Source organism: Bacillus rossius, chromosome 2 (genome assembly GCF_032445375.1).
Source record: "Bacillus rossius redtenbacheri isolate Brsri chromosome 2, Brsri_v3, whole genome shotgun sequence".
NCBI lineage: Eukaryota > Metazoa > Arthropoda > Insecta > Phasmatodea > Bacillidae > Bacillus > Bacillus rossius.
Window position 1 is genome coordinate 21127327 of NC_086331.1, and position 23985 is coordinate 21151311.

The following is a 23985-nucleotide window of genomic DNA, read 5'->3' on the forward strand; positions in this document are numbered from 1 at the left end:
AGTTCTCCGCGCCAGCTTAGCAACGTAGCGCGGCACGCCTCCCTCCCTTCCTTCCTTCCACGTACCAGTTGTGACGATATAGCGCTTCATTATCTTCCGTTTAGACAGCAGAGTTTATGTATTTTCCTGACGCATCACCACACATCAATTTAAATAATCAGGTACCACTAAATGTTAGTAAAATTTATTTATGGGGAAAAAAAAAATTTCAATTTTTTTTCTTTGGAATTAGTTGCAAAAATCGTGGTGCGCGCTATACACGAGGGCGCGCTATACACGAGGGCGCGCTATACACGAGTAAATACGGTAGTTTTCTAGAATCCAGAGGGGATAAAATATTTAATTTTAAAATAAATCAAATAGGTAAAATTGATAGTTATATTTTACTTAATCACTTGACACAAGGGACTCAATCGAAGACATTTGAATCTTAAAATAATGCTAATGGCACATTAACATCACTATTCTCTAAAATGTCTCCTTAACTATTTCAAATATTTTTAAGGACTTGACTCGCTAAAAAATTATCACGTAAGGACTCAAAGTATTATTACTGAACTTGAACCAAAAATTTGTAGACTCTTCCATCTCAAAAAATAACCTACAACCTCCCATTTTAAAGTTCTCCACTAATAAATAATAATAAAAAAAATTCATTTTCTTTGCTGCAATTGAAGCAAAATATCCCTAAATATTTGTTCGTTTATATACTTAAAATAATTTTTTGGCTATTGTAAATGTGATTAAAATGAATCTTATTAAACACTATGTACAGACAAAAAGGCACGAGATGGGAAAATGTGTTAGAATATACTCAAATTTTAGAAACTTAAATGTCTAAATAATGTAAATAATAAATTTTAATTGCTGCTTAACTCAGAGTTAAAATATATTACAAATCACCTATAATGTTCATGTTTCTAAAAGCTACACAGTTCATTCTAAAATAAAAGAAGATTCTTTTTTGCCCTGTAATTTATTCTTTCTGCAACACATTTCATGTTCCAAATCTGAAACACTAAGAAATGTAATTTAAACAATAGTTTCACTGTAAAAATTTTTTTTACTGAAACTGCCTGAAAAGATTAAATTTTCTTAAATACATTATTTATGTTGGTTGGACCAAACAGCCTCAGCAAAACTTGATTTACTGTTTCGTAAGCTGTGTACAAACTCTTTTACTACCATATTAAAAATTATAAACAGATTTTAACATTTCAAGCCGCAGTTTTTTTTACGGTTGAGAAGTGCCAATTACACTTCCTATAAATACAATGGTGTAAGACAATCACTAGAACATTATTACATCAGTTATTAAAATTTAAGATCATTTTAATTTAACATTTTTTGTAGCACTAATATCACAAGCCACTGGATATAAGAATCAAAAGTATTATGTCATCTTTCCCTGCCACACAGCATATCACATTTTACTGTGGTTACAGTACTATGGAGCTACAAAATACTAGCACAGTCCATTTAAGTCTGTACAGCATTAAAGTACAATAAATTCATCACTGTACATAAATTCATGGAAAAAGATATTGTTACTGACACCACACATTATTTAGAAAAACACAAAATCTTGCTCTCTCTCTCTCTCTCTTGCAAAGTTACAAATTTGAGGGCTTGGCTTTCGAAAAACTTAAAACAAAAACTACAAAAAAAAAATCATCATCAAAGCAGTTAGCCAAGATATTTTAAGACATCACAAGCATACAGAAAATATTTTCAAGGGGTTTAGTTATGCAAATTAAATGATTCACACTACCAAAAGTGAGAAATCGAAGTATAAAACTAAAATACTAGCAGGTCTGAAAATATGTAAAACTCTGATTAGTTAAGTATGACATACATTTTTGCATTGCAACAAAGTTTTGCTTATCTCATCCTTTAAACAATTATCATTAAGTGTATAAATTCATAACACACTGATAACAAAAAAAAAAAAAAAGTTCAATAAATTCTGAGACATGATTAAATTTATGTTCTATAGAAATACAAGGCTTTTGCTAAATTATACATTCAAACCTGGTATTAAAAGGCTATTTAACATTAAGCCGGACAAAACTAAATAGTTAAAGATACAAATAAACAATTGATTACTTCAATAAAACCAACATATTCTAAATGCATAAATAACTACAGCAATTATTTACTATTGATATAGACCAGCAGAAACAGGGTTGTTAACTAACACTAATGTATTAAATAAGATTGAAGGACAATGTACAACATATACAATTAAAGATCCTGAATTAATAAAAAATTGTTACTTCAAAACCATCCCAACAATCCTTGAATATATATGACACGTAGGAGTACTGTACCTAATGTTTCACTAACCCAGATGTGTGTGTCAGCATAGATCTTTCTTTTCTCTAAAATTTTTGTTGCTAGGCTAATTATTTGTATTCATTTATACTTAACTACATAATTATTTAATCACAAGTGATAAATATTATGGGAATAAAGCATTATGTACATACATTAGGTCTTATTTCCCATGTGAAGATGATGAAAATTAAAGCTAACACTTCTGAAGTTACAACCAAGCCCTACAATAATACTATATGTACTACCATGCTTAAAATTAAAATGATCTTCAAAATAACAAAATGCAAATATAAATTTTTTATTTCAGCTGTTGTTGAAATTCACAAAAAGGGTAAAACCGAAATTTCTAGACAAAACCTACAAAACAAAAATGTCATTGGGTTCCAGCCATTAAATATAGTGCATTTCTTTAAACAATATTAATGAAAAAACTATAATCTAACAATTAAGGCCGCAGTCACACAGGACACGGAACTAACTCACTGTGTCCAGCACTGTATAACTAACATTTACTTCAAATAATATGTTCATGTCACTGTCACTACTTGGCAATAAATAATATTTAAGTATACCTGCAAAACTTTTTTCTGTGTTGTACAACTGACTGCTATAAAATAAAGAGCTTTATGAAGATAGAAAATTAGTGGGATTTTCTGCATTTATTGAAATAAAAATGTGGTTTGTCATATACTGACAAATCCAATAGGGGCTAGTTAATTTGTTTTAGGTTAGATTTTATTTTCACAGTTTCAAATTGCATGCTTGAACATAGTAGATGTGACAGGACATGAAAAAACATAGCACTCAACAAACATCCAAAAAAACACAAATCAACCACATGGTTGGCTATATCAGTAGCACAGAAAAGTGTACATTCTGATAAGCATCATCTCCATTTCTGATAGTCACCATCAACTCTAAAATTTGAGTGATTTTTGTTGTATTTGTTAAAATTTATAATGTTCTTTCTCTATGTGGCTTTAATAATGTTACCATACACACATTTTGTACCTCATTGGTATTGCCTATTCTGAAACTTAACTATATACAGTTTAATAGGTTCAACAATCCAGATATGTGTGTATAAATATATGATTAAATGTAGCTGCCTGATTTCAGTAATTTATCTACAACAAACATCTAGGGCACTGTGTGACCACGGCCCTATAGCACTGGAAAAGGTACAGAAATTTCACTAAATTCTATTGATAATTGTATTACACCATTGCCCCAAACACTTAAAAAAAAACTCCACAATTAACAATATTTTCTTTCATACAAACATTTGAAGAGTAACATGAAAATGTCCTCCATTTAAGGTGAAGATAAAGGAACAGGTCATAAAAACCTAAGCTTAAACCAAAAATTACAGGCCCTGGTCAGTTCTCTGAAGTGAAAGAGCAGAACCTAAAAATAATAAGTAACATATTTGAGAAAAACAATCAAGTAACATAATATCATTGAGAAAAAAAATTTGCCTATCAAAATAAATAAGAGAAAATGCTGTATTTAACACATTATTTACTGAATTCCAATACATAACTATGTAACAATTGAGTGACTAAGAAAAGACGCTCATTTACACAAAATCATTGTAATTCTTGTATTAATTGTTACATAACATTGGCAATATCTGAAAAAGATTATGAATTCATGTTTATCATATGCACCATTAGCAAAAATATATTTGCTAATCCAGCTGTAAATTCAATGATCATCTTGCGTTAACACTTTATGTCTTCGTTTTTGTTTAAGTTCACATATCTAACAGCACAGTTTCAAAATAAAGAATACATTTTTAATTTATAGTTTACTTCATTTTGATCTCAGTTTTAACAACTGTAAAGCTCTTCAATATGTTCCACACAGATCGTTTGCAAATTATATACATTTATGTACACCTTTTGAAACACGTGAGCTACATTAGCCATAAATTCAAAAGTTTTAAACAACTTGAGTACCGTCGTAATATTCAAACAAGTCTTGGGTAGAATTAGCCTGAGCTAGGAACAGAAGTGTCACTTCAGCCTGAAAAAAAATTAAAACAATTATGATTAAAAACATTCACAATCGTTTACCTACAAAAATTAAATACTTTTTACAAATACATGTAAAATTTTCAACCTTCACTATATTGCGTAGTATATAAATAACGTCAATGTGTGCGGATGTGCACGTGTATGCACACCTATCACTGCAGAAAAAAATTCATCCACAAAACAAGGAAACTAATGTAGTGTCGTAAGCAACAGAACACAATATTAAAAAAAGTGCAGCGCACACAATATTTTTAAATTCAAAATGGCTAACATGGGTAACCAGAGGTCAGACTTATTACAACTTTAACACACTGCTACCTGCAGGTATCCAAGCAATCAATTGGATTGCCAAAGACAATAGAAACGCTGGCACTGTTTCACATAAGTGAGAAGTAGTTGCTACTGTTTGACGATGGGCAGGTGGGCGAGAATAGCAACTGAAATCATAGGGCAACACGTACACACACACACACGTACATACACATACACACACACACACACACATGAAAAACACTCTCTTAACTAGTATACCATTCCATTTTGAAGACCACCAAGTTACTCAAAAGCCTACTGACCACATATTCACAATGCTAAATGTGTAGAAATGATTAACAAGATCCATATAAACTAATAACATTTCATATGTACACATCTGCACGCATCTAAGCACGCACACAGTTTCTTGATAAGAACTTTTGGACAAGTCAAAACAGCGCAGTGTCTAGCACTGTAAATGCGGGCCAGGAAGTCAACTACACAGGGATGCCAACTTCTGAGTAGTCTCATCAGTAGTCACCCCTCCTCGCCAATGGATCATCGACCACACTTTGTAAGAGAAGGGTCCGGAGACCCACCCCCGGAAAAATTTGAATTTCAAGGTGTAAACTGCTATTTACTCAGTTTTTGTATCTGAATATTAAATATACTACCAGTTGGAAATTTGCTATTGTTTTATAATATGTCAGGTTAAAAATTATACACATTGGTAGCCTTGAGGGAAAGAGAGAAAACAATGAACACCTTAAGTGCTATCTGCCCTCTAAAACTCACAAATGACCAAAATTGTTTTTTTGTATACATACAACGCACATGCAAACACAATGAGAGACCAAATAAATCAGAACACTTAAAACATGGTACATTACATTTACCTGCACTCACAACTAAAATATCTCATTTATGGCTAAATTATAAATAAAAAATTGCAAGCTCACCTCAACAGGAATTTCTGATCACATATTTCCGAAAGTTATGAAATAGGCCTAGGCCTACTATTTTTTTTTTTTTAAGTTGTACACTCATTTCTGGAATGTCTATGTACATTTAACTTATATTGTCACGATCCACCTTCAGAGGGGGGGGCGAGAATCGTAGCTCTTTACATAGAAACAACTCGCTTGGCATCAACTAGTCTTAACTTCATAAAATACTTTACTGTACCTAGGATCATAGGTTCGTCATCCCGTACAGGATGTCTGGTGAGAGCTGAACTAAGGAGATTTTGCAAAATAACATAATACTTAATTAAAATTATTTTATTCTTAAAGTCAAATACTCAACATCATTTTAAAGAACATTTAAATAGCGGGATTACAATTTAAAACAATAATCTCTTTACTTCCTTAACGATTGAACGACCTTACAAGAGAGAGAATGAGAGAACTTCACTAAACACTTCCCTAGTCCTTCCGAATACCTCAAATCATAATTAATACTTAAAATTAAAACAAAGATAAGTCCATACTCACATTTTCCGAAAAGCCTTTCTTGATCGATTACTTTAAAAAAATAACGTAGGGGCCTCTCCTGCCCTTGAAATCCCGAACGAACATTACATTTTAAAAACTATGACGCGTGACCCCTGACGAGGGCCATAGCCTCCGCCCGAAAGCTTGACGACTACATTATGACCTAACTTAAATTAAACGACTCGTGGCCTCTGGCGTCGACCATAGCTTCCGCCCGAAAGCTTGAATTCCTACATCACGAACGAACTAACAACTCGTGACCACAGGTGAGACGCATAGCCTCCGCCTGAGTGAGCCTGAAGTCACCAATCACTTGCGCTTAAATTCGCGCGCCCTGCCGCGCCTAGCATAACAAAAGCTCGTTATTGAAGTCAAATTTACTAAACAACTAACTAGAACATCTGGGAAGACTACCCCCCCCTCTACCCCGATGTGCAGGCCACACCGCGCGGCTTGTTACGACAGCGCGCCCCAGTAACTGCGGCCCGTGGCTGCGCCAGTGCGCGGCCAAACAAACAAACAAAATTCTGCAAGCCCGCAGCGCGCCGCGCCGGCCCCGTGCCCCAATTACATGGTCACGCCACTTGCGCTGACGAGTGAACAGAGCAGCCAGCCCAGAGTCCCGTCAGTAAAGTCCCTAAATTTGATTTCAACAACCCTGCAAAATTTCAACCCGCGACATAACCCTCCCCTCACAGAGCTCGAGCCCCATCGAGCTACCTCAAAATTACAAATTGTCTTTTTCCATTAAACCATAACTATAAATTCCTCATTTCACAAAAATAATAATTTTCTTAGTTCCTTGCTGTCTGAACATACATCTAGATTCTGCATAAGATTTATTTTAAAACAACAAGTATTCATAAAATTAAATGTAAAACTTTTATCTGGTTTGTTCTCACAGGAACCTTCAGAGGCTCGAGTTCTCAATTCTAAAAAAATTGTTCAGTTAGTGAAGCTCTCTTTACAAATTAAATTACTGTTCTTAGTTTCTCAGTATTCGTTAAACAATGTGCAAATTCTTGATAATTATTATTATTTTTTTTTTTCGGTTTCCGTTTATTACCATACTTCTTTCGTTCTTCAAAAAAAATTAAGTGTCCTTACAGTGTTTCAATTAATTAAACTCTTATCTCGTGAAGGTTGGTGCAACTCCTCGAAGTCAGTGTTGTCGAGAAGAGTAGCTCCCTGGGCTGGCCATCAGCAAACACCACTCAACTCCAACAGCTACTGGACTGGCTTCCAGGGCAGCTCACAACTTCTCCCCACATCTGCTTCGGAGTTGTGCCATCCTCATCACGAACAGATTACAATTCTGAAACATCATCAACAGGCATTACCATCACGCCTGACAAATACAAAACTAACTACTAAACTGCAATCGATGGGCAAGGATGCAAACACACAAAAAAATAAAATTAATTAATTCAACTGCTAACATAAAGTATCCCACCCTTAGCATAATCTAATCAGGCAAATAATTTGATAGGAAAAACTTAAGGAAGGGAAACATGACCTCCAATGATTTTCCCTAACTCTTGAGTCTTGATCTTCTCTATACAGCAAATAGTCCCCACGAAGTAACTGGGTTGAAGGTCAGTTCACATGACCCACCCATAACCTCTTCTACTCTTCTTTTCTTCTGGGGGCAACCACAATGCCCACCAATCTCTCTCCATGGTGCCGAACCAGCTATCCCATGAGAGTAAACAACGTAGTCAATAGAAGCGCAGAGGGGAAACACCAATCTCTGGCTTGTCGAGTCATAAAACTGCTTTATCTTCTTCTTCTTCTGAGTAAAAATATCTGACTAACCTTGCTACTATTCTTCCCAACAATAAAAAAAAAGTTCATCAGGTATCTTCATAAAAAAACATTCTAACTAATAATAAGTCTTCTTTTTCTTCTTTTTTTTTTCTGTTAGATGTAATAGAAGGCCATGTTAGGGAGGTTATAGGGAAAAAGAGTGGCCAATTCCCACCCCATCACCCACCTAGATCATGACTAATTAACTTTTAAACTTTCTATTTCAAACAAATAAAAAAAAACATTTTTTTATTCAAACTTTTAAATTATAATTACTTTTACTTCATAACCTCAAAAGCTAATCAATAATTCTAAATGAAATTGTGATTTACTGCATCCTTGTTCCATCCGATCTGTTTGTTTATAACCTTTCTTGTAAAGTATAAAATTTTCAAACATTACTAATTCAAAAAAAAAATTAAATTCTGGTGTCCTTTGAGTTACAATTAACTTTACTATTTCTTAGCTTGAAATAATTTAAGTTTTCAGAACTATTTCATTGTCTAATTCACAACACCTAAAAATCAACTCAAAACAACAAATCATCAAAATCAATAAGATCATCTGACCTACCTATCAGTACTGTGAACTTGAACTGTTCGTACACATTTATAATAAGCTATTGTATTTAAATTCCAACCTAAATAAGGTTTAAAAAAAACTACTAATCCCTCTGTAAATTAAGAAAATTAACTTTAAAAATTAAACTTAAGGTATTAGTTCTTTTTGACAGCTACCACAACTCACTAGTTCCATTACATTACTATAACCTAAAAAGTTCTGTAAATAATGTTTATAACAAAAAAAAACTCCAGTTACTGTCTTCCATAAAAAAAATAAAACTTTACATGACCTTATTAATCTCCACTTGTAAGTCCATGGCTGCCAGCTTTCTCTTCTCTTGAATCTTCAGTCTTGGCTCTTGTTTCAGTGATCTTGTATCTTGTCTCTCGAACTCTTGTCATCTTGTAAACTGGACTGCTGCTCAGCTCATCTTAAGGAATCTGTAACAGTTTCAAAAATACATGTTAATTTAAATTACATAATTCCTGTTCTTTGGTCCTAAAAAAAAATTGTATTATTAGTACACATTACCCTGAAACAACATTATTATTCATTGTTTATTACTTAAAAAAAATGCTTTACCATAAAATCCTTTTTTGTTCTTTTCATTAGGCCTATTTATTTTCCTTCTTCTTAATTAAATTCTGCTTCAAATGTTAATCCTAACTTAAGACCTACCATCTATTTATTATTCATTACCTACATTATTTATGTTACCCTAAAATTCCCATAAGTTTCTAATACTTCCTATCAAAGACATTCTCTCTCAAAAAAAATTTACTTATGACTCTTAACTTAACAAACTTAAAAAAAACTTTTACACTAGACTTAACTTATTATTCATTCTTAGTTACTAAATTTCTATATGTAAACTTTAGTACTTACAAACAAAAACTGCCTATTTCTCTCTACCTCTTAATCTCTTTCAATTATTACAATAATAATGTTACCTTGCATCTTTAAACTTTCTTCTTTTCAATTAAATTAGACATCTCATAACAATAAAAATTCTGCCTATACTCTTCTTATGGGTGTACAAACCAACAACAAAATTTCAAATTCTCAAGTTTCCTTATATTTAAATTATGCAATACAAATAACCTCTGTGGTGCCTGTACCCTTTAGGCCTACCACCTTCTCCTCTCACAGCATAACTCTTATTCCTCGGGGTCTGTATTCACTGTTACAAATCAAATATCTCAAAAAAATTAAAAACAAATTTATTATTTTAAGAAAACAAAAATTTACATTGAATTTACTATGGAGCCTGGAAATCTTAATGTCTCACAGCAGCTAACATGACTAAATCCCATGGAACCCCAGGTTTACATAACCTGTGCCCAAAAATTTAAGCATACCAGGCTTTCTCTGCACTGGTTTTACAGCATCACACACTATTTAGGGCCCCTGATCTGCCATCAGTCCCAAGGAGTTTTCCCACAACCCCTCTCTACACAAGCGCCTACCGCATTCCTCTCAATTGGCTATCGGTTTTACGGCATTCTTTTGGGATCCGACCATCAAGTTAGGGCTAATCGAACATTAAACCTCCATACTTTCAAACTAATGTAAATCAATTAAATTTTCTCTGTAAATTCTAAAAATCAAAAAAAATTATTCCAACATGCCAAAGAAACTTCCAAAAAAAATTCATAATCTTATCTTCAAACCATTAAAATAAAAATAAATAGATTACTCTGTTTTCTCCTTAATAACTGTAAACTGTCAACAAATATCATGTCGTAAATTTTTAACTAGGCTTACTGACTCTTAATCATAAAATCTCATTTGTCCTAATTAATAAACAACCGATTTCCTTAAAATCTCACTGTATCTCTCACACTCAAACTTCACTGGCTGAATATCTCAATAAATTCAAAAACAATTATCTAAACTCTTAAAGAAACTCCTCCCCAATTATTCAAATTACTTCACCTTATTTTATTTCATTACTTAAAACACCTTACTCAAAAAAAATTAATTAATTATCTAGCTATCTTCCATTATTATTTATTTACCGAACAAAACTTTCTCCTAAATTAATTTAGTAAAATTCAATTTCACATTAGGCAAGTACACTAACTCTCTACAGCAATGTTTCTCATTTCCCTCCTTCCTAACTGAATCCAATCTTACTTAACCTCCAGGGAATTTACCTCACAAAATAACCAAAAATTTCACTGTAGTGCCTATCTGCTATAGGCCCACTACACAGCAAGGGATTCTAACCCCACCAACAAACTTCATTGAAATGGTACCCTATCCCATACAGGATAGCCACTTCGGTACTACCATGGGGAACTCCTGCCCCAAACTACTCACAACTCTCAGGATTCTCCTGACCCTTAATTCCGTAGTCAGCCCATCTCCTATGGTCTGCGCTACAATTCCCTTTCTTCCCAGGGACACAACGCCTCACCTTAGGGTCCCTCGCCCTAATGAAAACATTAATTTTGTCTCTCTGTTCCCTTGGAGTAAATTCCCTCTACACACAAAAACTATCCTTCCCACTTTTCTCAATGCTTATCGATTTTATAGTGTACCTCCTTAATAATGTTTACAAATCCCAAAAAAATATTTTTAAAACCGAGGTAGAATTTAACTAACAAAAACATAAACAACTTACAACGAAACACTTCTAGCCTATACATCATACACTTCTTAAATTAAATTACTTACATACTGAAAGTTCCTCTTCTCCTAAAACACACTTAAATTTAAATGTATTTAACCAATAGTCTATTTTCTTATCGCTAAGTTACCGTACAGCTGATCAAAACAAGGTCACGGCCTGTCCACGTCTCCGTATGAGCCCGTGACGTCACCGAATTCCATCAGGTGCGCCAACCCTCGCTTGCGGTTCCTCCGTTCTCCGCTAGGTCTCAGCACCTCCCCGTCACGTGTTCATTCTGCCACGTCCACTGACGTGTCGTTCTGAAACAACTCTCAACATTTTTCTAATTAAAACAAAACATCACTATAAATTCTATAACTCTCTTTTACATAAACTCTCGTTTTCTCTTTAATTCCTTTCTAACGTTTATCCTTCCCTCGACTGATTTAATTCGTACGTCTCGTCTCCTACGCGCACGAAAACAAAACAAACTTCTCTTGAAAATAATTCCTATTTACGACAAAAAACTTTATTTTAAATTATAATTCTCTTAACCTACAATCTTAAAATGAACTTCAATTAAATTAAACCACTTGCATTATCTCTAATAAGCATTTAACTTATAACGTATTCTCCTCACGTAATAATCCCCGATATAAATCTACAATAAATTCAACGACTTAAAACAACTTATCACTATAAACTTTATCCTTACAAGTATCCTCAAATAAACATCTGTTACGTCAAAAAAAAAATCTCAAAGACTTCCTCCACTATAGACTAAAATTCCGTAATCCTCTCCTCAAGTAAACTCTTAATAACCTGCTATCAGAAGCTGAAACTAACTTAATAATAAACATAAAAATCTACCTCTCTCTCTCTCCAGAAATAGAACCTACCCGGCGAACTCTACCATTTCTGTCACGATCCACCTTCAGAGGGGGGGGCGAGAATCGTAGCTCTTTACATAGAAACAACTCGCTTGGCATCAACTAGTCTTAACTTCATAAAATACTTTACTGTACCTAGGATCATAGGTTCGTCATCCCGTACAGGATGTCTGGTGAGAGCTGAACTAAGGAGATTTTGCAAAATAACATAATACTTAATTAAAATTATTTTATTCTTAAAGTCAAATACTCAACATCATTTTAAAGAACATTTAAATAGCGGGATTACAATTTAAAACAATAATCTCTTTACTTCCTTAACGATTGAACGACCTTACAAGAGAGAGAATGAGAGAACTTCACTAAACACTTCCCTAGTCCTTCCGAATACCTCAAATCATAATTAATACTTAAAATTAAAACAAAGATAAGTCCATACTCACATTTTCCGAAAAGCCTTTCTTGATCGATTACTTTAAAAAAATAACGTAGGGGCCTCTCCTGCCCTTGAAATCCCGAACGAACATTACATTTTAAAAACTATGACGCGTGACCCCTGACGAGGGCCATAGCCTCCGCCCGAAAGCTTGACGACTACATTATGACCTAACTTAAATTAAACGACTCGTGGCCTCTGGCGTCGACCATAGCTTCCGCCCGAAAGCTTGAATTCCTACATCACGAACGAACTAACAACTCGTGACCACAGGTGAGACGCATAGCCTCCGCCTGAGTGAGCCTGAAGTCACCAATCACTTGCGCTTAAATTCGCGCGCCCTGCCGCGCCTAGCATAACAAAAGCTCGTTATTGAAGTCAAATTTACTAAACAACTAACTAGAACATCTGGGAAGACTACCCCCCCTCTACCCCGATGTGCAGGCCACACCGCGCGGCTTGTTACGACAGCGCGCCCCAGTAACTGCGGCCCGTGGCTGCGCCAGCGCGCGGCCAAACAAACAAACAAAATTCTGCAAGCCCGCAGCGCGCCGCGCCGGCCCCGTGCCCCAATTACATGGTCACGCCACTTGCGCTGACGAGTGAACAGAGCAGCCAGCCCAGAGTCCCGTCAGTAAAGTCCCTAAATTTGATTTCAACAACCCTGCAAAATTTCAACCCGCGACAATATACACACACATATTTACAAAATCGTCTCATTTCAGCAGTGTGCCAACAAGTTAATTTATAAATCCTCCTTATGCACCCCTACTTGCTTCAACTGGTTAACAGTAGCATGCTTAGCCATTTCTAGTTGCTTCTTGGAAAACTTCTTTTTGTAACATTTATCTCCGTGTGCACCCATTTTTATTTTTTCAACCATTAAAGCATTTAATGTCTCAGTTCCAAGATTTGCACGAAAGTCAGTAGCATTTTGCCTTACTATACTGAAAATACGCTCTGTCGCAGCATTGCTGTGAGGAACTAATAATATGGTCAGCATAAGTTTTGGGAGAACCTTGTACTTAACACTGCCACTCGCATCTACCAATTTGGAGATTTTTCCCCAACATACGTCCATTTTTGGTGAACCTAGGATTTCTTGATTTAGTTCGTCAATCTGGTACCTACTGAATTCAAGCTCTATTTCATCCATCTCACTTTCATTGACAACCCCAGGAAATTGAGACATAAGATACTCTACAGATGAAAAGTTCTTCTCTTTCTTAAGATTGACATCCACTATCTCAGTGTGTTTCAAAAATTTATCCTTCATGGGCAGTTTAGAAATCATATAGTCACAAGCTACAACAAAAAAATTTCTGACAGACTCATAAAATGACTTCAACTGTGATGTAGAAAGTATTTCTTCATTTTCCCTTAAGTAAACTCTTGCTTTGGCTCCAATCACAAGGTTTTCATCTGATTTCTGATGCCGTTTTTTTAACTGTACCTCAGTTATGTCAGAATTAGTTGAAACAACTGCATCTGGTTTCATGAAACGAATCAACAGATCTGTGAACAAGGCCAACAGTTCTCTGCTAACAATGTGTATGGATGGAGCCTCAGATTGCAACTTTACATTGCAAGAAGTGAAAGCGGGTAATACACTACTAAGAAACAAAAAGTACAGCTTGGTGAGAGGAGATTTTAAAATGTTCCTTACACTTAAGAAACGAGAATTATGGCTATCGTTAACTGACTCATCTTCGACACCAAACAACTCTAACAATGCATCCCACTGTTCCAAAAGTCTGTTAATAGCATCCAATAATGACAGCCAGCGGGTCGAAACATATTTCAAAATTTTGTGTGTTTTCAAACCACACAGCTTTTGGCAAGCAACTAATTCCTTTTTCCTCTTTGAGCTTTTTTCAAGGTAATAGTAAATGTCAACAACTAATGTTTCGATGTCACTCCCCAACTGTTTTGCAGCCTTCTGGGCACAAATATGCAATAAATGGCACACGCAACCTTGAACTACTATGCTAGGATTTGCTGTTTTCAAGAAGGATGCTACTCCTCGCAAATGCCCTAACATTGTATTACAATTGTCACTGCCAAATGCCACACAATTTTTCCAAGGTATATTTTTTGCCTTCATCTCTGAATCAATAACAGAGAAAATTCCTTTTCCAGTGTTGTCGTCTGTTTCTAAAATGGAGAGCAAAGCAGTTACTATTTCTCCTTTAGAACTGTCAAAGTAACTGACCAAAATGGGGTAGAGTTTAACACTATTTTGGTCTGTACTGCCATCAGTTGCCATGGAAAACTTACCATGTTGCAGGATGGAAACAACATCGCGTGTTGTATCTTGCGCCATCGACTTGAGAACTGCAGTTGTTTTAGTACGCGCACATGCATATTTCTTAGCAATTGTAGAGTCCGGAAACATGGCCCTAAATAAATCTCCGGCGTGGTCTGCTGATGATAGTGGTAAATTATGTTCTACTATAAAACATGTAAATAGCATTTCCGCATTCATGATGCTGTGAGAATTCTCTGTCTTGGTAAAAAACGAACTTAATGATTTCGTTCCCGCCTTAACCTTCGCAAGTTCAATGTGTTTCTTGGAAGCGATGTGTCGCCTGCAATCATCACGGCCTCCATGTTTGACTGAAAAGTCACAATTACACACGGTACAAAAAGCACTATGTTCCGACACCTCGCTGGTTTTCAAACATTGCCATTCGCGTGCATACTCAGTCCGAAACCGCTGCGCTGCGACCTTTTGTCTTTTCGTGGTCGTGCATTCATCGCCCGACATGGTTGTTGAATATTTACTTCGCCTTATATCATGACTAATTTATTTTAACAACCACTGTTCCACATTTCAACAGATAACGCAAACAAAAACTACAACCGGCAAAGGCAAACTAATACTGGCAACCGGGTGTAAACAACAATATCCCGAACTGAAGTGCGTGGCAACATTGCAAGTAAGTTAGTCGCTTAGTGAGTATGGTACGCTCGCCGCGTAAGACAGGTACGCACGTAACAGAACATCCTGGAAACTACTGCTACGAGTACCGAAACATCGGTACGTCTACGCATCACTTTAATGGCAACGCTGCACGGATAGCGACGCGCGCGCGCGCCAGCCTTGTGAAGGTGAACTACACAAAACAAAGAACGCAATAAACATCTTCGCGATGCCTGGCCTGTAGTCCGCATTCTTCACTAACAAATGAATACAACGTAATTAATAAATACATAAAACAAGGATCACGGCTCTTAGAATAATGTTTGTCTGCCGATTAAAAATTTACTGAACGCCAAAAAAGAGGACTACTAAATAATTTGCCGCGCATCCGTAGTCAGCCATACACCGTCCGGAGATTCGTAGTTTACATACTCTGTCCGTAGGAACTACGGAGAATCCGTAGACGTTGGTATCCCTGACTACACAATCTTTTTTATTGATGCACTAATCCTGCATTTCTGAAAAGTAGAGCTTGCTTACTTAGTTGTGCACAGCAGTTGCAGCGGCCTGCTGCAGTCGTTCCAACTCCTCGAGGCTCAGTATGCTCGAGGCAGATGGAATCGGAGGCATGTCCAACAGCTGACCTGCATGGGCTTGCACTAGCAGCTCTGGGGAGAACCATCGAGCCAGCTGGTCGCTTGTCGGCGAGGAGTTGCCAATCCTATGCGTAGGTAAAGGTAGTGTAGGTGGTGGCTGCTGCATACCTGAATTATAAAAAACAACATCTCACCTATACATGTTATCGATAATCAAAAAAATTCTGCATTAAGCAATTGAACCAAAATTCTGAGTTTTATTTAGTTCTACATTTAGAAATGGAAACAAGAGTTGTACGATTATTTTTCAACGACGTGTGGCAAAAACGTGTTTCGTCTATGTACTTAAAATGAGCATGTTTTTAATATATACGTACCATTTTATAGTGAAAAGTTATGGCTAATCGATTAATAAAAGTAACTACTTATTACTATTGATAACTTTTCTTTTACAGATGGGAAAAGCACATCAGCAGCTATATGTAAAAATGATAAGTTTGTTGAAGAAAAATTAAAATAATGTTAACTTTTTAGTACCATCAACTTCAATAGATCATAACAAAATTTTAAATTATGAGGACACAGAATCTGCCCCTTTCCAATCACCATTTTATAGAGCCAATTTTAATTTCAACAGACCAGACTAATACTTTGCTAAATACCGAAAATTCCCTCAGATGAAGAAACAGACACGTATATATGCCAATCCTTGTGAAACAAAAATTGTTACACTTTTATAAATATTGTTCCATTATTTAATCTAGATGAAAATGGGCATGAACATGTTGAATTTTCTAATTTTTCTTCAGGCAGTAATGATGACCAAATCCTTGAAAACTCTTTGTATAACACAGAAACCAGTGTCGGTGACTATGTTATAGATGAAAACCACACACCACAAACGGTAAGAGAAAGTCGGCAAAACATAGAAAGAAACATTATAGAAGAGATTCCAGTTACATCTCATAAATAAAAACAGTTCCCTCCCAAAGAAAATAAATTGAAAAAATGTCCAAGAAATGAAAGGAAATGGAAAAAGAGAGTAGCAGCCTTAGCAAGGAAAAGAGGGGATGAATACTTGTCCTACAAAAATACGGTCATACCACAGAAAAGCATAAATGAAGGGGTATTATGTCATGAAATAGTAGGATTGATTACTCTAGCTAAATTTGATAAAGAAAGACCGTCAATCCTACAGGATTGTTTTAAAATATAAATACCAAAACTGTTTCTCTTCAATTGCATAACCATTAAGCCTGTTGTGCGACATCGTACGAACGCCAATAAAAATAAGTATACCACCTTCAAATATTTTATTAAACACAAAGGCAAAACAAAAGAGCAGACCTGCCAACTTGTAAAGTTGCTTATCAGTAAGATTTTAAAATTTTCCAAAAAGTGCGTAAATAGGTCACGGCATTTAATGTCAGTTATACACACCAGTTGTTCAACATAAATAAGTGGGAAACATATGTAATACACATATTTACACACAAACATCACATATCATGCAAATGAATGCTATTCTCCATAATTTAAACAAACAAGATGAAAAATAATTTTTAAAACTTAATTTTCTTATGCTTTACATAAAATTCACTTTTTCTTTTAAAAATTCTTGAAAACCAACTTACCTACCACTATTTTGGATGATGTTTGTTATTTTTCCCCCCTGAATTTTGCCACACTCAAGTTAAAATTATGCCACAGCAAACACTTGTAAAACCTTAACAAACTTAGCACACTATAAAATTTCTGAAAAAGTTTAAAATTGAAATTTGAAATAACCCTACACAAGTCATAAAACATCACATATAAGTAATTGCACAAATTTCACATGTCAAAAATCAAACTGCTGGTTTTTCCTTTTGGCTCTGCAAATAACATGTTGTTGCTCTCTTAGCTCTTTTCACAAAGTCTTCACTATAACTTCTGTTGTAACACTCAGATGAAGTGCTCTTAAGAACAGAGATGTTTTGAACTGTATTATTACTTAAAGATGACCTGAATGCAGTTTTATTTTTTTTAACAACACTAAAAATTCTTTCACATTCGGCATTACTGTGTGGAACTAACAGAACAGCCAACATAACTTTGGAAATCTTGTCATACTTCAACGACGTGTCTGCAGACTTCATGCTACCAATGTGTGACGAAACAGCATCAATTCTGTCTTGCTTGGAAATAACAGCAGACAAATCTTCCAGTTGCAAAGATGTAAACTGTTTTTGAACCTCATCTACAGCAACATCTCTGGATTCACCACCATTTACAGGTAAAATGATTGGGAACAAGTCAATGAAATACTTAACATCACAGAAGTTGGCTCTTTCAATATTCTCTATTTGAGTAACTTGTGCCCTTTTAAGAATTTCATTTCTCAACGGAAATTTGTGAAATATATAATCACAAGCAGAAATATAGTATTTGTGAACTGTAGAAAAAAATATTTTCTTTTCTTTTTCTGGTAGTGTAGCGACAATCCTTTCTGTTGAACATCCAACAACTAAGTCACCACTTTCTTTCAGATTGGTCTCTTCATGGTAATTTACTTCCAGCAAATTAATGTTCTTTACTGCACTTGGTTTCACAAATCTTGAGTACAACTCTTTCAAAAAATCCAACAATAACTTCTGCAATATGTGAATTTGTGGACTGACTGACTGCAAAGTTAAGTTGAGTTTGTCAAACAATGGGGTGACACTTAACACAAACATGCAAAAGGATTTGTTTAATGACGATGACAGGAACATGAAAAGTTTTTCTTCTCGTGAGAGAATGGTCATAGTGCTTTTTGGTGATGATTTCAATTTTTTCAGTTGAACATTTTTGCCTCTTCATACTTGTACCCTCGTCACTTTCTGGTTTTCTTTTGCTTATTTTCTTTGTGCTTAGGCCAGGATTGGCATCGCAGATTGCAGCTTTCTTTGGAATTCTATATGATGACAAAGAGTTTTGAGATTTCGTAACCTTAACTTCCTCATTGAAAAAACTAAGAAGTGGCTCCCACTGCTCCACAACTCTTGCCAAACTTGAACCTAATGTCAACCAACACGTACAAACATGTTTCAAAATTTTTCTAGTTTCCTTATTGTGCAGCTCTTGGAATTTTTGAAGCTTGTCCTTTCTCTTGGAACTTTTTTCCAGATAGTAGTAAATATCTATAACTATCTCGTCAAGTTTCACAGGAATGCTGGCTGATGCTTTCTCTGCTGCCAGGTTAACTAAATGACAAAAGCAGCCAATTGATATGAAATTTTGCTGTTTTTGTTTTAACAGTGCAACAACACCATTTTTAGCGCCAACCATTACAGGGGCATTATCAGAGCAAAAGGCTACACAATGCTCAAAAGGCACCTCCAAACGTTTGAGCTCTGTGAGCAACAGTTCACCAATATTTTTCCCTGTGGAATCCCCCTGCAATGTAGGAATCAACAGCAAAGAACTCACAATTAACTGGCTCTTTGGATCGAAATATGTCACCACAAGGGGATAAAGTTTGGAACAAGAATCTGTGCTACCATCTGTAGAAAGGCAAAATGGCCCATTTTGCAAACAGTCAACAATATTAGAAACTGCATCTAAAGCCATTTCATTCACAATGGCAGTTGTCTTTGTTCTACCACAGCTATATTGCTTAGCCACATCACACTTAGGAAACATTTTTCTAAGCAGTGGGCCAACATGATCTGCAACACTGAAGGGTATGTTGTGTTCCACTAAAAAACCAGTGAATAAACACTCAGCCTGAATAACCTCATTTTCAACACTATTTGTGCCAAAGTAAGTGTTAATATTTTTATTTTCCTGTTGGTATTTGAAATTGCTTACATGTTTCGCACACTTGATATGGTTAGTGATATCATTTTTGCCCCCATGAGAAATATTAATATCACAGCGACAGACTGAACAAAACGCATGCTTCTCACCTTTCTCCGACTTCAGAATACATGAAAACTGTGTAGAGTATGCCGATCTAAACACTTGAACGTATTGTTTCTTTTTATCACACATTTTATACCTTTTGTTGGCACATAAGTACTATATTAATGCAACAAAAAAGAAAAATAATCGATGCCTTGACTCAAACAACTTTATTTCTTTCTTGCTTCACTACACAACGAAATGTGAAACTCAAATACACTCCCAAACATAACTGTATCGTAAATATTTTGCTTTCACTGAACCACTATAGTTTTTTAATTAATGTAAACCAAACCACTATTTGTTATCACACACAACACTACACGCGTGGAGCATAACCTGCAATCTCGTACACGACGGGCGCATCTACAACAGTCCGAACCTGTGGCCTCTGGGCGGTCCGTGTCCTTATCCCATAGATAAAGGTTACTATCTTAACGTGAATGAATGACGTCACATTGTCGCATATACAACTGTCCAGTATACAATTACGATGTCTGATGTCTGAATCTAATGATTTCGAAAGTATTCACCACAGCGCACAGTACTGTGGAAGCACGGCAAAAAATGTCGCCGGGTCAGTGCAAATATATGGTATTCTGTACTGTAAACTACAGTACATGTACCACAAAATGCGTTTAAAACAATCCTGCAGCACGTTAAAATCGGTACTTCATTTCTTCTTGCCATAAAAACCATTACAAAACTGTGGTATTGTACGTGACATTTACGGCACTGTTCTAACAAAAATACGGTACAAAAACTGTACATATGGTACTTACCGATGCAAGTACACTATTTTATGGCACAAGATTGAAAACGCTAGCCTAGCCCGTTAGTCAATGTAGAATTTCAGGCCAGCAGAAACGTAATGCGTAAAATTAATGCTGCTCCCCGTAAAAACGTAAGAACTGCAATTACCCGTACAAATTACGGCAGAATCGTACAAGTTGGCAGGTCTGAAAGAGGTTTGTTAAGTGGGCTTATGTGGTCTGTATCAAATATCACGGAAGAAGGTGGATATCATACTCCACAAAATTAAGAGTGGTCCTCCTGCTTCGCATACAGTTAGAATAGGCAGGCACAATAATCACCCTCATAAAATGGATGACGAGGTTATACAATGCATTAAACTACATATATCAATCTTCCCAGCCAAACAATCTCATTACTCACGTACCAAAAATACATACAAAACTTTATTTCTGACCACTTTTAAAATGTCACCAAAATGTATGAACTTTATCTAACGATGTGTGAGGAGGAACTACGTGAAAAATACAAAATCAAGTAAAGTACATATAACAAAAAGTGTTTTATTAACTGGATTTAATCTGTCTTTTGGCTACCCCAAGAGCCACATGTGAAACTTGTTATGCTGGAAATACTAATTAAGAGCATGAATCAAATTAACACACCACTGTTGAAGCGATGGCCACTGATAGAAATAAAACTAAAAACAATAGGGCTTTGTCATAACTCTCAGTAAATTTACACCAGACTGTCCAACTTTCGAAAATACAGAAATCTACGGCATTCTATTTACATCATATTTGGTTTTATAATCTGGGTATCGACGTTGTTGACCAAATAAAAACAAAAGCTGTCTGCTGCACGTGGCCAAAAGACATAGCCAACCGTGGTAATGTTGAGGTTGCTAGCGTGCTACCAAGATTTGTAGAGATGGACCAATCGTGTCTTAATAGGCATCATCTACTCATAGTTGGACACCTGCGCTGGAAAAAATAAAAACTTTAATAGTGTTACGAACGTGCGAGACCAGACCACGATGCCAGGTTCAGAGCTGGCTGGCAGCCCTGCACAGCCACTGGAGTCATGTGCCGTTCATGATGTACAGGGGTTATCACTACCCCCTTCCCCTCTCCCAGTGCAGCATCCTTCCTCGGTGCTGTTATCTATCGCCGAGCGGCCTTGGGAATTCCGCGGGCCGCCGCGCGGAGTGGCATGAATGGACAGTCTTTCTCGATGTTTGAGGCGTCACGTCGGCCCGGGATGACGCGACACGTCACAGCCGCTCTCGTTGGTTCGAGAAGGGCGCCCCAGGTACTTAATCAGCAATGCTGGCCTCCACGAGGGTGCCACGAGAGTCCGCACGACGGGTTTCCAGCGAGTTCCGAGAGTTTGGAGAGTTTCGCGAGCGAAGGGAAGTGCGACATGGCGAAGAGGGTGCGAGACCCCCCTCCCCCGCGAAAGTGGTGCGACGCGGAGCGACGGGATCAAGAGTGCGACTGAGTGGCGCGAGACTGTGTGGACAGACGCGTGGTAAGGGGCGAACCACTTTTGAGCCCAGCTCCAGTGAGTAGTGCGAACTGTGGAACTTGACAGACATTGATTGACCCACGAATAAACATTTTTAAGTGCCAGTGATTGGTGATTGGACATTTTTAAGTACAATTATTTATTAGTAATGTAAATATTAGTAATTAGTAAACCTGTAATTGGAAAACTTAATGGGCTATCCACTATGAACTCAGTTCTCCCCACATAGTTCATAACAATAGGATAGTACTTTACCATTATATCATTATGAAAGATTATTTTACAATCATTGACCAGAAATTTCCCGACATTGGACATTCATATCTGGACTCAAGAGATTTAGGCCGTATTGAAAAGGTCTTGCTCAAGCATGAGGCAGTATATGGACCTGAGTAGTACCGAGAGAGCATATGAAAAGCATCTCAAAATAATGTTATTGATAGACTGACCATTTTTGCAAAATCGAGTTGCCAAATCAACTCAACTCAACAAACAGTAAAAAAAGATGAAAACAAGGAAAAGGTTAGCATTGGGAAGGATTAAATTGGTAAGGGTAGAAGAATTACGTTCCTATTTATATAAAGAAAGTTCAGACTAAATGAAGCCATTTAGAAAGGTGGATATATATTTTTTATAAAGAAATAAATAAATTAAAAAAAAAATGTCAAGTAGGAGGTTAAGTTGAAAGTGTTGGGAGAAAATAGTAAAAAAATTTGAGGAAAACAATCACAGTAAGTTTGTGAAAACAGAATATCAATACTATCATCAAAATATTTTCTGCCAAGATTAACCTAGCAAAAATTACAAAAAAATTTTTTTTATATATATTTTAATGCTAGTATCCCATTCACCTTTACTTTAGATTTGAAACTTCACGTTAATTAAGCAAAGAATAAAGGAGTTGAGTATTTTTTTGTAATAAATATTCTTACACTTTTATTTAATTTTCTCTCTCCGTAACAGTATATTATGTATAATTACCATAATTTGAGTTATTAAATAAAAAATAAAAAAAATGTTTAATATAAAAACTAACTAAACTTTGTTAACCATGTTCGCAATGTTTACAAATTGTATCATGTCCCCTTCATCCACTCTCGTCTTCAATTATAATCTATCCCACAAATAATAAAAGCTTTCATGAAGTGTTTAAACTACTTTTGTCGGCTGACCTAACATCACACAAGCACTCCATTACAACAGAAATTGAACAAGTTACGTAAGTAGTGTTACAAAACCCCACAATGTTAATTTTTTTGACAGGTGCACCAATACAAAATTACACACCAGGCCTAACCACAGCACATGATTTACATAACTGCTGCAGTAATTGAACACGTAGTACCTTGGTAAACATACGAACAAAACTGTAAAGAAAATTTTCAACTAACAGTCCCACGTGCCTAGATAATACATTTACCTTGGTAATAATAAAAATTATATTTTACCGATATTAATTAATGTAATGCTACAAGAAAAAAAACTAGGGATTGTTTTCAAGCTGCTTTGTTACTAAATTGTGTTCTAAGCCAGAAGAAGTTAGAGCCTACAACATTTTGATCACAGGAGAGACAAAAGTAAACAAGTGTTACAATAATATAATATTTTTATTTTTATTTTACAATAAAATATAATATTTATTTTACAATAAAATGTGCTTCATCTTCCCAAAATAGATAATTTAAAATTGCTATCGTACCCACAGTTTTAATTGTAGTCATACAGTTATGTTTTTTTTTATAAATGTTTTACATTAGGAGCTAAGAACAAACTGTTTAAGTAGAATATGATAAGTGACATACAATTTCCAACTTTGTTTACTTAGCAT

At 35.6% G+C, this 23985-nt stretch overlaps 1 protein-coding gene across 16 annotated transcripts in view; it reads right to left on the minus strand.

Annotated features, from left to right (window-relative positions):
• Positions 1-408: 408 nt before the first annotated feature.
• LOC134529158 (eukaryotic translation initiation factor 4E transporter-like) overlaps positions 409-23985 on the minus strand; it is a 262122-nt gene continuing 238545 nt past the window's right edge. For 6 of the 16 annotated variants that reach the window (XM_063362953.1, XM_063362945.1, XM_063362944.1 and 3 more), the window contains 2 exons: positions 15898-16121; positions 410-4365 (listed from right to left, as the gene is read on the minus strand). In XM_063362953.1, coding sequence (XP_063219023.1) covers positions 15898-16121 — 224 coding nt within the window. In that variant the 3' untranslated portion in view covers positions 410-4365. Of the gene's footprint in view, positions 4366-15897; positions 16122-23985 lie in introns of all 16 variants that reach the window. The other 10 variants (XM_063362957.1, XM_063362952.1, XM_063362947.1 and 7 more) reach the window with 5 other exon arrangements.